A 15,607-nucleotide genomic window follows, 5' to 3' on the forward strand; every position below is an offset into this window, starting at 1 on the left:
GCGGTGACTCAGTTGCACAAATAAATGAATAATCAAATGAGTGAATGAATGAATGACCATTATCTTTAAAAGAAAATGGCTGTAATGGCAGAAAAAGCCCTTATGAAATAGTCAGATGCCATCAAAGATAATGTTTTCTTATCTGCTTTTCATTTAATTTTAACCTTCACAGGGGAATATTTCTATTTTATGGTAACTAGGCAACCTGTTATTTTGAATCACTTAGTACAGGCTTTGCACACTATGGATGCTCAATAAATCCATTTTGATTAATGAGCAATTTGCAGCAACACTGTTTCCAGTCTTGTTGGAAGAGAATAGATGATCTCTGATAAAAAAAGAACACAATCATAGGTGCATGCCAGGATAATGTGCGTCTTGGTCACCTCTATGCAATTTGCTAATGTGCTTACTGGCTGTGGTCACCCTGAAATGCAAAGGTCATCTGGTGAACAATCCTCCCCTCCCCCACTACACTTCCACCGGTACCCTGAAATCGATCATTTCGATGGTGATTCTGTAACTTTTGTATACCAAAATATTTTTTTTTAAATGAATGGTGAAGCTTTTTGAATTTTAGTGCCAAAATTTTGAAACTAAAAGAATTCCAACTGGACCAGGACTAATGTTTATCTCTGCTTAGCAAGTGAGTAATGTCAACATAATTTCTGTGGGTATGTTTAACTCATTTAAGAGAGCAAATGTTTTTAAGCCCCTTGGAATCATTCTTTTACATATAAATACTGGCCTTGCTGATAAGAGCCATTTTTATCAAACAGCAATTATTTATTTGGCATTTGTAACGCTGTCTTAGCCATTTAGTAAAGCAGACTGGTACTCGCTACATTTTTAACCCAATGTTAGTTTACAGAGGGGTGAAGAGAGGAGACTAGGGCCGCAGTACCTGCAGGGAAATCCCGGTAAGTTTATTCTTTCACCCATAGGAACAGTTGACCAATTTGAAAATGTAATCATCTCAGTTTGCTTAAATTGGTGGAATTTGGCTATATGTGGAAAATAATACCTTAAACAAAAAGCAAATTATACTCCTTTCCCCTCAGATTAATTTTACTTATACAATATATGAATAACATGAATTGCAGAATAATATTTCTAAAAATACAACAAATTCTTTAAAGTGATTATGTTAGGAAAATAAGCTTTTTATCATGTCACTTATGGTACCCTCTGAAACAGAGTTTCTCCTACAATGTCAGACTGTGTATAATTATGAAATTAATATTCATTAATTCATAAATTCATGCTCACCAAATTCAAGCTGGACCTCCACTCTTTCTCTCCTTTACTCTTCTCAACCCTCTGATACTTTTTCCTACCTTGTCTCTCACTCACAGCATATATTCTCATATTTTAATAATAAAGAAAATTGAAGCCATCAGATGAAACTTTGTTAACATCCTCCATGACAGCTGACATTTTTCTGAAAGTTCTAAAAGCTGGAAGTTCCTTAAGGCTCAGACAAAGTCCTCCCTATTCATTTTACTTTTCTCTCTTCTTAAGTGATCTCATCCACAGTGTGGCTTCTGTTATAATCAACTTGCTAAGGACTGCCAAATACTGCTCCCCAGGCCACCCCACTTCTGTCAACTCCAGGGTAATCTAGTCTTCTTCTTATCCATCTATCTATTCACTTATCCATCCATCCATCCATCCATCCATCCATCCATCCATCCATCCATCCCCTGTCTACTGAATATCTTCACCAGCATCAATCCTAACATATCTAAAACTAAGCTCATATCTTTCCCCTCAAACTTATTCTTCATGCATGGTTTCTTTATCTCAATAAATGATTTATTTAATCACTCATCTGACTTCAGAAACCTGGGTGTCCTTGCCATCACCATCTCCATGAACTCTGGTATCAAATCAATCACCAGTTCTTAACTGTCATAAGTAGGAGGTGAGGGTAATTCTATAACTTATTATATATCCCCAACTATCCCTCAAATCTATCTTCTCTTAATCTTTACCTTCACTAACCACTCTTCTGGATTATTTTAATAATAAAATATTAATTGTCCTATTTTCCTTCCTTGAATTTATGGTTTATGTTACAGCCAAAGTCATCTTAAAAATCACAAATCTGAATGCATCACTCCTCTGATTAAAAACTTTTAGTGACTTATTATTTTGTCATTGTTCTTAGAAAAATGACCCAAATCTGTAATAAGGTTCAAAAAGCCCTGAATGATGTGCTGGTTTTTCTTTTTCTTTTTTTTCCTTTTTTTTTAAAAAAAATATTTAGTCTCATCTCTTATCAGTCCCCACCTTCCCAACTGGGTAGATAAAGAAGAAATGAGGACAATGATGTGAACACAGAATTTATCTCTAGAATAGGGAAAAAATGGAAATCTTTGCTCCCAGTTAAGTATTATTCCTGCTGTGAGTATAAAAGAGGAGAGATGAGTTAGGATTAAATAATACTTGGGAGGGGGGGTTCCCATTTACTTTCTGGGAATCCTGAGACATTTCAATCTGATTTATGAAAGCATATGGAATGCAATCTAACTTTTCCCAAAGTTCCTCTAAACAAATAGCAATTGGATACAATATATTTTTCTTACAGTATGTGAAGTCTGTCATCATGAGTATTCACATAACTTGAAGAGTATAATAGCATATCAAAGGAAATATAAATTTAGATGTTAATAATAGAGTAAGACTAATCTGTGGCTGCATTTTATGCCCAAATACCAGATCACCAAAGTAAATATGGGTTCCTGACTAGTGTAGATTTCAAACAAAACTCTATATAGGTGGTGATTTCCATCCAGTTTTCCTAGAATTTATTGACAGTTTGAGTAAAAACCACTAATTTTATGAAATACACAAATCTATTTTCAGAACTATATTGTATGTGTGCACACAGGGCAAATTACTCTAAAACATGTGTCCAAAACCAACAAATATTTATTATTCCAGAGTTTTTGTGGGTCAGGAATCCAGGAGGGCTTAGAGGGCAGTGGTTCTGGTTTCAGACTCTCTGTGAAATGGTCATTTCTAGGCCTGACTGGGCAGCAAGGATCCAATTCCAAGCTGACTCATGTGGTTGTTGACAAATTGTGGATCCAAATGGGCTATCGAACTGAGGGTTTCAGTTCCTTGCCATGCGATGGGGGCCTCTCCAAGTGGCTGTTGATAGTGTGGTTACTTGCTTTTCTCAGTGTAAGATATCTAGAGAGGGGGACCACTAGATGACACACCCAAGCCTGTTTGTAACTTAACCCTAGAAGTGACATCTCATCACTTCTGTATTTGTTTGTTGGAAGTTCATCAACAAGTTCAACTCGCACGCTAGGGGTGTGAAATGAACGAAAGCATGAATGCCATGAGGCAGGGAGAATCAATCAGGCCCATCTTAGAAGCTGCCCACCATGCATTTTATCTGGTCAAGTAAGTGCTTGGTCAAGACTATGGAATATGTACAGCTGTTGTTGGGGATAATAATGAAGGTTCAAGTGTTTCAGTTTTCAATAGATTTTAAAGAATTGTTAATTCTTAAAAAACCATCGCTAGGAGAAAGTAAAAATGTAATAACTATTTGGAATATTAAATAATGCTCTAAAACAATTATTAAATATTAACTTCCTCAACTAGTACATAGCGGGCTCTTCTCACTGGAAATATTGAAACAGAAGATATTTGGACTACTTTACTTACGATTTTTATACAGCCTGTCTCAGAAATGATGGTCATGTCCCATTACTAAAACAAAGTTACTTCATTTTTATTTTAATCCCCACCCGAGGATATTTTTCCATTGATTTTTTGAGAGAGTGAAAGAGAAAGAGAAAGATAGAGATAAATATTGATGTGAGAAAAAATTGGTTGCCTCCTGCACAAGCCCTGACCAGGGCCTGGGCCAGGGAGGAGCTTGCAACTGAGGTATGTACCCTTTTCCGGAATCGATCCCGGGACCCTTCAGTCCACAGGTCAACGCTCTGTCCACTGAGCCAAACCAGCTAGGGCAAAACAAAGTTACTTTAAAATACAAAGATTCAATTGGTTATTCACTTTTTATTTATCCATCCAATGAGCATGTATTGAACACTTATTGTGGACAAGGCATAGCCCTTGTGTTAGATATAGTTATTTTTTGTTTAAATAATAAGTACATTTCTACTTTTATAATGAAAATCTTAGTTTTAAATTAAATAGTGAGGAGAATATTCATATTTAATATGAATATGGAAAAGTAAATGTATAATATACCATTCTTCTAGGTTTGTCCATAAGAGGAAAAACATTTCCGTGGGAAGTACTATGACAGGGGTCTACAAACTATCTGGTCCACACTTGTTTTTATAAATAAAGCTTTCTTGGAACATAGCCACATCCATTTGCTTACATATTGTCTGTGGCTGCTTTTGTGCTACAACAGCAGGTGAGTAGTTATGAAAGAGACCATAAAACCTACAGAGCTTAAAATACTATCTGCCCTTGCAAAATAAGTTTGCTAATTCCTGACTTAAGGCCAACAATTAAAACTTGTACTTCATGAATTGCTAGACTAATAATTATTAAATACTTTCATGATGATTACTTAGTGTTACATTCAAGACTTCCCACCTGTCTACTTATATTTATTATAAGCATCCCAACATACATTCTAATACCATATGCTGATAATAATAGCTATTGCTATTATTATCATATATATGTATATATATGATAATAATAGCAATAGCTACATTTATTTGAGCACCTACTATGTGCCAGGTAATATGTTAAACACACATACATACACAGATACCCCATTTATACTTACAAAACTATGAGAAAACACTGTTTCATAGGAAACTGAGATTAAATATGCCAGGATTGCAGCTTAGGTTTGTCCGGTTCCAAAGCCCAAATTTGTACTATATGGCTCCTCCATTTCTTAGTATTACTTTCCATGAATATTATATTTTATTCAAAATGAACTCTCTCTTATTCTACCAATGTGTGTAGCTCTTTCCAATCACTCTGCTTTTTTCTCATCCTACTTCCAACCTTACCACATTTGTTTATATCTAAATTGTACTAATCGGTCAGAGACCTCCTTTATCACCACCTGTTCCATGACACCTTTCCCGAATCTCCAGCTAGAAGCCATCTCAGTCCTATTTGTCAGCTACACAGCAGCTAACAAGGTCTCTGGTGTCCTCTAACTGCTCCACACATACTAAAGAATGATGTTAAAATTCTGTAACACTGCCCATGCGTTATTTTGTATTCACAGAATGCTTTCCTCTAAAAGCTCAAGTAAACTAGAAGGTTCCTGCTAAGCTTATTATTGTAGAGGAAACTGACAATCATAATGCATAATCTAATGCATAGTAAGGGAATCTGACTAAAAGATGTTTCTTATTTCAATCTAAGATTGCAGTACATTCAATAATTTTCTCTAAGCAGTTTTTATACACCTCATTTCATTTTCATCAGCAATGTTTTGTAGCTGCAGGTGTGAGATGTGGGTTGATGATGTATATCTTTGACATAGGCTGCCATTTTATAAAGTCCACTGGATAATTGGTATTTTTTTTTATAAGTAGTATAATAAAGGCTATTTTAAGGCATAAATCTGTTTCCGAACACTCTTATGTATGTTCTATGCTTTTCATTTGAATTTTCTCTAAAAGGAATTATAAAAGCCAGATCACCTTTCCTCATGTCACCATGGGCATTGTGATGGTTGCCAGTGACACACAAGTTTTGCTTTATTTGATTTATTTCACTTAGTACTTTTAAAGGATTGCATTGAGCTAAGAGCTATGGAGGGTATAATGGAAATATAAGTCTCTGAGATAATATAGTCGAGTCTAGAAGAGATAATGAATAGTGCACGGTAGTATAAAATCAAATTATCGGTATAATGGCAGAGATCATGGATTCAGGAGATAGAGACACTTATAGTCTTTTCTACAGAATTTAGTACTTCATTACCCACTGTCTTGTGCTGTGTGTTAAATTACTTGTAAGAAACATTCATAAGCTTTTGCTTTATAGTCTGCTTAGAGTACCCAGCAGTTTTTCTGTCTTTGATCCAAAGGCACTCAACAGGGCCAGTCCTTGCAGTAAATCATTCCTCAATGGGTCATCCCTTATTCCTGGAATTCAATTCTGTTCCTACCAATTTGTATTAATAGCTTAAAGGTACTGGCCTCAAATCCTACCCAATTACTCACAGTCGTTACTCTAGATGTAATAGTATTAGCTAAAACACATTAGTAATTTTCTTGCTTCTCCCTCTGGATTTTCTTTCCACTTCCATATTTTATTTTAATTCTGATGATATTTGGTTTGATAGGGGAAAACAAAACTCAAATTTATTAAACCTATACGATACTCAAATTTATTAAACCTCATAACATGCTAGTTATTTTTCATGTGTGTTCTCTCATTTTATATGCACACATAAACCCAAGAAGATACTTATTAATCATTTTCATTTTTAAAGTTCAGGAAACTGACATCCTGAGAGGTTAAATAAATTATCTAACACTGAACAGGTAAGTTTTCTACAGACTTCAGCATATGGTATTAGAATGTATGTTGGGATGCTTCTTTGAATTAACATTTACTAAAAGACAAAATCATTATATTTAATGTTGGATATCTTATTCTATAAAAAAGTTGAGTGACACATAATAAAGAGTTAAAGATGAGATAGATAATAGAACAGTGTATAGAGAAACAGGTCTACGGAGAATTCAGATATTGGAATTATTGGACTCAGATGCTACAAAAAAACACAGCAAAAGCAAATGTTCTTGGCATTTCCTAATAAATAAAGGGAAGCATGAAAAAGTTAGGGAACTGAAAAATGTCAAATGGTGACAGTATATTTGAAAAAGAAACAAGTAGAAATTTTAGAATTGAAAAATAGAATTGAAATTAAGAAAATGGTTTGATAGCAGAGCTGAAGAAAGAACCAATAAACTGGAAAATAAATATAAGCTAGGCAGATGATGTTTTGTTGATTTGTACAATTGAAACCTGTATGGCTTTGGGAACCAATGTCACCCCAATAAATTCAATAAAAAAGAAACTATTCAGAATACAATACAGAGAGACAACAATGAAAAGTACAAAAGAGAGAATCAATGATAAATGATAAGGAAAATAAACTCTAACATCATTTCATTGTAGTCCAATAAACTTTAGCTATTATTACTAGTAGGTCACTCACTCCCTACTTAAATATCTTCAATATTTCTTATTGCCTACAGAATTAAGTGTAAACTTTTATACTAAAAAACTTCCTCTAACTCATTTAAACTCATCTCCAACTTCTCTCTAACATAAAATAGCTTATCTATGCTCGTTTTACCTTTGTGCTGTTATGATTTATGTTCTACTCCAGCTTTCTTGCCTGAAAACTGAAGTATTTTACAACCACCTTCTTCTCCAGCAACAGTCCTCCCCTGCTTTTTCATCGTGCTTCATTGATCTGTTATCAATTTTCAAGTTATATTGCATTATAAATTGCATCTCTGATGCCACATGTGATTGTATACTTGTCAAGGGCAGATATATATATATTTTTAATCCTCACCCGAGGATATTTTTCCATTTATTTTTAGAGAGTGGAAGAGAGAGGGAAAGACAGAGAGAAATATCAATGTGAGAGAAACACATCGATTGGTTGCCTCCTGCATGAGCCCCAAGCAGGTCCCCAGCTGGGGAGGAGCCTACAACCGAGGTCAAACCTGGGACCCTTCAGTCCGCAGGCCAATGTTCTATCCACTGATACAAATCTGCTATGGCAAGGGCAGAGATTTTTTTAAAAAATATTTTAAGGCATTATTTTTAGAGCAGTTTTAGATTCACAGCAAAATTTAGTAGAAATACAGAGTTCTCATTTACACTCTGCCTCTACATGGACACAGCCTCCCCCACCAATCAACCCCCCCCACCAGAGAGGGGGTACATTTGCTACAATCAACAACCCTACATGGAAACATCATTATCACCAAAATCCATAGTTTACATTGGGGTTCACTCTTCGTGGTGTATAGTCTAATGGGTTTAGACAAAATGTCAGGCACCCACCATTATAGAATCATACAGAGCAGTTTTACTGTCCTAAAAATCCTCTCTGCTCCACCTGTTTATCCCTCCCTACCTACTACCCCTGACTAGAGATTTATCCTTAGAAGGAACATAATAACTGATATTCTTGCCCCCAAATAAATGTTTTTGGATGTATGGTTGAATGAATGAAAGAAGGAAGGACAAATTGGAGAGAAGCAGGGCATCTTTGTCATCCTCTTGCTGATTGATGTTTTGTCTCTTTCAATATTGACTCATACTATTCTGTTCTACTCAGAAGACCACCCACACAAACCTGCCTGTTCTTGAGATGCTAATTCCCACCTGATCCATTAAACTGAAGTCAAGAGAGAGAGCTCTGGACATTTTAAAGGCATAATTAGTGATGGATCTGTTTAATTCAATTTGCCACACTTGTATTTTTCATAAACCTATGTCTAGATTCACCAGAAGACTGAATTACATTTTTATGTGGGGGGTAGAGTTTTTATAATCTCACTTATTATGAGCAAGAGATGCCTTCATAAATTATTGCTTTTCAGTTGGGATTGCAGACAGTAGCTGTGGAACAGAGAGATTTGCTGGTCTATAAACAATTCACAGTCTCAGTCTCTTTTGCATCAATTCAGCTAGCTGTCTAGGACAGAACATTATTGGAAACTAATTAAAATTATAACAGGGAAGTATTTTTTTTTTGCAGATTTGAACTTGCAATCGTTTCCATAAAAAGCCATAGAGGATTGCCAAATTGTTGTTAAAATAATATAACTTCTCTTTGTGCTAGCAGAAGTTATTTATAAAACATTTGTCATCCTTTCCCAAGTATTTTAAACATTCCAAATGGCATCGTTGATGTTATTTTGTTTTTATATAAACTTAAGAAGAAAATGTTTCATGTGCTGCTGATTTTGAAGACATTACTTTCTTTATCCTTCCACCCCACCCCCCAAACAGTTACCATAAGGGAAGACTTATTTAGATGTTTGATATTTCATTCATTTAGTTTTGACCATATAGGAGGATATATTTATCTGTGGGATAATAGTTTTTATTATAAAACTGTTTTGTACAAATGTTAGTTTCTTATCCAGGTTAATTCACTGGGGCATTTTTCTATAGCTTGAAGGATTTCTGAGAGAAATGCTTTGGGGAGGTTTGAATTGGGGTTTTATGAATTGGAGCTATGAAACATCTACTTTAATAAAGATCAATACCCCTTTGAAAGATTATGAAGAAAACTTAGGCCCATCATATATTAAAAAGATCATGTTCTTTTTTTAAAGTTAAGGTACAGTTTTAGTCATTCATATAATCGTGGTAGTCTTCACAGCTATGCTGGGTAATCTATCATTATTAACTGAATAATAATACTCTTCTTTCTTGGGATAATACCACAGGGGGTGATATTATTCTAAAAGAGAACAACGCATTCAACAAACATTATCTTTAAAACGTGCTGCTGAGCATATTCCTCAGTATGATCCTGTAATTGATAGTTTTAAGTTGAAATCTCAATTCCTGTTCATTAAACTAATTTGCAGTCTCAAAAGGTAAACTGAGTGATTAGGTTCATGGAAGTTCTATTTTTATTCACAGATAATGCCTCTGAGGTAGCAATTACTGCTCCAGGAACTAGTAACCATAGAAACAGCTCTACAGGCCCAACACCTGACTGCTCACCTCCATCCCCCGACACTGCCCTCAAAAATATTGTAAAAGTTATTCGACCCCAGGTAAGTGCCCAGAATGACATTATCTGCACCATAATGTATGTTGTTTCTGAATCAGTGCATGCAAAACTGACATTGCAATGCCTGGCCTATGTTATGATATATGCATTGATTTTTAGATTAAAAGAAGGGACTTGGAATAGGATGTTTTCTTCCCTTGGAGTTGATGGTAGACAGCTTTTAGAAAAAAGAATTTGTATATTTGAGAGAAAAAAAACCAACAACTGAAGCTTAGGAAACATGCCATTTCACATCATCTTCCTTTCATAGCATTTTAATAATTATCGTCCAATTATTAAGTTGTTACTTTTTTTCCCCCTTGGGTGTCTCCTGCTCGTTTTGTCTTCATTTCTCTGAACATGCTGCTTTACTTGCAATCACTTCCCTATCCGCCAGCCCCGGTTGTTTCTATATATTTTCTTTACATTCTCTATTCCGTATGGTCTCTAATTTTGCCTGTGTTTCATATTGTACATCTCATTGCTCCTTACTTCCCTTCAGTGTTCGCTTTCGCCGAGCTGGTCTCCCTTTACCCTTTGTTCTTTTCCCTCACGCCTGCCATTTGTCTGTGCGGCTTTCTTTCGCTTCCCTCTTTCTTCTCTTTCAGTTGGGTTTCCCAGTAGGCGGTTTGCAGGCAAGCTTTAGAAATATCACTGGGACAAGCTGTTCTGTGATATTTCATTGAAAATAGCACTTATAAAGCTGTTAGCATTATATTTTTGCCAACAGAAGAACTCAGAACGTGGACTTGGTCTTGTTCTCAACCTGGCTCGTTCTGAATGGGCCTCATAAAATCCAAGGGAGGGGGACTGTGGATCCAATCAATGCCATTCACCATCTACTTAAGTACATAGTATGAACAAGTCCTTTGAGCTAATTTGTAAGACAGATGTGCCTTTTAAGACTGTTTTGCTGTGAATGAGCCATGATTTCCTTAATATCTTATCTTCTTTCATATAATTTGTTTAGGATGATTCTTATCATAATCATCATCCTCATTAATAAAATGGAATTATTTATTTACCTGGAATTAGCCTTTTACTCTCAATATTATGTTATGAATATTCACCCACATTTATGTGCAGTTTAGTTCATTAATTTTCTTTGTAAAATTTTTAAAATTTTATTTTTCCCATCACCTTTTATCCCCTCTATGCCCTTTACCACCTCCATTTATTTCCCCTCCACCCCCGCAATCCCCACACTGTAGTCCATGTCCATGAGTTCTCTCTCTTTTATTTTTTGCTCATTCCCCCCTCCTCACACTCCCATCCTTGAGCTGTCTGCCTGCTCTCTATCTATGAGTCTATCTCTATTTTGCTTGGTAGTTCAGTTTGTTCATTAAATTCCATATGTAAGTGAAACCATATGGTACTTGTCTTTCTCTGACTGGCTTATTTCACTTAGCATAATGTTCTCCAGGTCATCCATACTGTCGCAAAGGCTAAAATTTTCTTAAAATGGCATTTAAACCTTACATATCCACCTCATTGTATAGAACATTTATTTTTTCTTACTTTTTTTTGTGACACTTTCATATAAATTGTTTCCTTTAACCTTCATTAACTCCAAGAGAATGGATATTATGGTGTTTTGGGTAAGGATGTTGGCACTCCAAAGGGACTAAGTTGTGCAACTAATTTGTAGTTCTTTTCCTTTCTTTCATATAATAGTTGTCTCTTATGGGCCTGTTCAGAGGTTAGAAAAATCCTCACGAGGTTGTACAACATGACATCTCTATGAGGAACTTACAGGTTCGGGGTCAGTTAGGCACAGTCACATTTTACACAGAGTCCCAATATGCAGAGGAGAAAAATGTCTTCAAAAACCCTTTCTTCCTCTTCAGGGAAATGTCATCTAGTTCATTTGCTTCAAGAAATAACCTCATTAACCCCTATTTAGATGCTAAATGCCACATTAACTATCATCGGTTCTCTCATTATATGAAGCTGTTTCTGGTGTTACTGTGAAGCCATAACATTTCCAGAATTTTTACAGTTACTTAGGTAGGAGATTGTCCTATATGTAAGTTAATAAGATCCATTAATAAACATATTTACTTTTATACCAACGTAAATTCTCTAATGTAAATGCATGTGGTCATTCAATGAATGAAAAACAGATTTCTTTCTACATATCTGAAGTCAATGCAACCCTAAGGAAACTTAATCCATAAATCCTTCCTTACATATTCTATTTTATTTTAGCTGTGTTTATTTTGGTAAACTTTGAAGAAAATGAGAGGTAGTGTTAAAGCCAGAAATTCCAACTTGACTCTATTCCTCGGTTCATTATTACTAGTAAATGTCTATGAAGCTAACTAACTCCAGCTTCCTTTCTTAGCTGTCATAGTGATGATTTAAGGAGGAAAGAAATGAAGTAAGAAAGTCAGGAAACTAAGGATTATGCTATTTAACTTAGAACCAATGCAGCCTAGAAGTATGTATGTAATAGAACAAGATTGCTAAGGTGTGTAATTGGGAAAGAATATAACATCAATGTTCTTTCTACCGCAGAGACTTTGGGGATTGCTTATTTCTCCTCATGATGTCTGATCTCCTGGGGCTCCTCATTCACTGTAGAGAGCAGGGAATAGAAAATTTTAGTGGAAATAATTATGAGGGAGAACCAGGGTAGGACACATGATTTCAGGAAAGGGTTTGGAGGCTAGGGAGTGTGGGTGGGGGACTCCCGGATGTGTTCTGACAAGTCACAGGTGTGTGAGGGATGGAGAATGGTTGAGATCTAACTGTTCTAAAGAAAAGATAATTGTTGTTAGATTATATAAGAGCCTATATTTTGATCACAAGTTTAATCCTCTAAAATGTTTGCTAATTCTGGCTTTCTGGCTGGAAATGCAAGAAATGTGAAGTTAGATTGACTTGTGGGTATTAAAACACTTTTAAAATTTACTAATTAGAAATTAATAACATGGTTGAAAAGATCATTTCACTCTTAAAACTACCTGTGTTCATGAATTTGCATTTCTTTGACTGGGCATTGGCACATGTGTTCATTTTTATTGTGAGAATGATATAGAATTGATGAGTGATAAAAACAATTTTCATTGCATTTGCTGCAAATATATACTACTTAGATAGAGCAAGTTTAGTTACTTCCCCTTCTCTTTTTGTATGCCTTTATCTAGTCTACTTTCCTTAACTTTACCTATACATGAGAAGATCCATCCTACCTAATAAAACAGTAATATGCTAATTGACCGTACCTTTGCTATGCCCACAGCCAATCAGGGTGCTATGCAAATTAACCCAGTAAAGATGGCGGCCCCCACGTGCTGCCCCGCCCCCCATCGCTGTGGGAACCGGGGCCTGTGGGAGGCGCTGGGGACTCCCGCCGCTCCGATTGCTGAGCGGCTGAGGGAACTGGGGCCGGCGGGAGGCGCCGGGGCCTCCCCCCGCTCCCATCGCCACTGCCACCCGGGGCCAAGCCCTGACCCTGAAAGAAGGCAGAAGGCGGTGGCCAGAGCCAAGGTCTGGGTCCCCGGTGCCGGCGGAAAACTGGTGCAGGCAGCCAGGTGAATGAAGGTCTATTGCATGAATGTTCGTGCAACGGGCTTCTAGTTGTAAATAAGGACTCATTGCATTCAATTTGTGGTAGGGCTGATTATACATTGCATGTTTGGATAATTATTTAGAAGCCACAGATTTTGCAGTGTTTTGTTGTTTGATTTTATTTGGAATACTTATTTATTTTTTAAATGTGTTTTTATTGATTTCAGAGAGGAAGGAAGGGAGATATATAAACATCAATGATGAGAATCATTGACTGGATGCCTCATGCACTCCCCCTACTGGGGATCAAGCCTGCAACCCAGCCATGTACCCTGACTGGGAATCAAACCATGACCACCTGGTTCATGGGTCGACCTCAACCACTGAGTCACACTGGCCAGGCGTGGCATATTTACTAGCTCACTAAGTCACAGCTGTTAGTTCTGAATCCCATGTTTGACCTTTTTACCTTTGCTTCTTTGGACTCGTTCATGTCATAAAATTTTTCAGATTGTGAAACATTCTATTTTCAACTCATAGAGACGGAAATATTTATATACTACTGGTTTCTCTTTGTTTTCTTCCAGTGTATTAACCTACTAGGCTGAGCTTCTCTATCAGGATGATTTACCCACATTTTTAAAATGATGACTTTTGATGAATAGAATATTTTAATATTGGTGAGATCCAGTTTATCAATTTTTTCTTTCATGGTTAGTGCGTTTTGTTTAGGTTGTGAATATATGCTCTCATATTTTTTCTAGATGCTTTCTGGTTCTGGCTTTTATATTTAGTTTTATGATCTATCTCAAATTGTTTTTGTAGGTTGCGAGGTAAGAGTTGAGATTCATTTTTTTTTTTTCCTACATGGAAAAAGAGTTTTCTCATTGAGTTGACTTAGTGCTTTAGTATTGTTTATTACTTTCACTTTCCAATTGTTCATTGTTGGTATATAGAAATGCTGTTGAGTTTTCCATTATCCTGTGTCCTGCCACCTGGATAAACTTACGGGAACGTTATAGTAGTTCCTTTTAAAAATAATTTTTATTGGTTTATTTCTGTCCTCTGAGAATAATGATGGTTTTATTTCTTCTTTTTCTAGTCTTTATGTCTATTATTATTATTAATAATATAATACTACTCTGGCTGCAGGCAATTGTGCATGGAACTGATAAAATCAAAAATCCTTTCCTTGTTTGTTATCTTTAAGGGAAAGCATTCAGTATTTAAGCATTAAATATAATACAACCTATGTTTATTATATATACTCTTCTACTAATTTGCTGGGTGTTTTTAGAATAAAAGGGTGTTGACATTTCTCATTTTTTTCTATATATATTTAGATGATCATATAATTTTTTCTCCTTTGTTCTGTTGATGTGATAAATTATATTGTTTTATTTTTGATATTTTAATTGTTTTTTAATCCTCTCCTGAGGATATGTTTCCATTGATTTTTAGAAAAAGAGGGAGAGAGAGAGAGAGAGAGAGAGAGAGAGAGAGAGAGAGAGAGAGAAAGAGAAAGAGAAAGAGAGCACGCGCGCAAGAGAGAAACATTGATTGGTTACCTTCTGTGCACACCTCGACTGGGGATAGAACCCTTGACCTAGGTATGTGCCCTGACTGGGAATCGAACCCTCAGCCTTTTGGTGTATGGGACGACACTCAACTAACTGAGCCATCGGGTTAGGGCTACATTGTTTTATTTTTTAATGTTAATCCAACTTTGCATTTCTGGGATAAGTTGACTTGGTTATGATGTTCAAGAGACACTTTAGATAAAGCATTAGTATGTAAAGAGATGGATTAAATCTAAGGGAGTCAAAGATGACTAATGATCTGGTCCTGGTTGGCTGGGATTTTGAAATGATCTTAATAAAAATAGGAAAGACCTGAGCAGAATTTATTTTGATGAGGAAGATGGTGGCATGATAAATTTTGTTTTGTAAACTTATTGAGTGTGTGGCATGATATTACAAATTAGAAATATTGATGTGGAGCTCTGGTGAGAGGTAAAAGCTTAAGGAAAAGATTTTACAGTCATTTATAGAATTAGATGGTGAAGGGAGATAGTATCAAAGACAGAATGCTGGAAATGTTCACTCTTAAGAGTATAATTAATATTTGTTAAATATAAAATACAATTTAATTTTCCTGGTTGTTTTTGGAATGGATATTATCTTCATTTTATAGATGAGGAAATTGGAAATCAGTATATTTAAGTAATTTCTTTACATATACTTTAGAAAGAAGGCCTTAGCAAATGGAGAGAGAGAAGGAGCATTGAGAGATAAAAAGCAAGAA

The 15,607-nt window shown here is 35.7% G+C and overlaps 1 protein-coding gene across 5 annotated transcripts in view; it reads left to right on the forward strand.

The window, feature by feature from the left end:
- ANKS1B (ankyrin repeat and sterile alpha motif domain containing 1B) overlaps window positions 1–15,607 on the forward strand; it is a gene marked incomplete at its 5' end in the record, with an annotated part of 797,243 nt that overhangs the window by 244,302 nt on the left and 537,334 nt on the right. For all 5 annotated transcript variants that reach the window (XM_079773890.1, XM_079773888.1, XM_079773891.1 and 2 more), the window contains one exon: window positions 9,658–9,794. In XM_079773890.1, the coding sequence (XP_079630016.1) occupies window positions 9,658–9,794 (137 nt within the window). The remainder of the gene's footprint in view (window positions 1–9,657; window positions 9,795–15,607) is intronic.

This window comes from Cnephaeus nilssonii (genome assembly GCF_951640355.1).
Source record: "Cnephaeus nilssonii genome assembly, chromosome: 6".
NCBI classification, from domain to species: Eukaryota; Metazoa; Chordata; class Mammalia; order Chiroptera; family Vespertilionidae; genus Cnephaeus; species Cnephaeus nilssonii.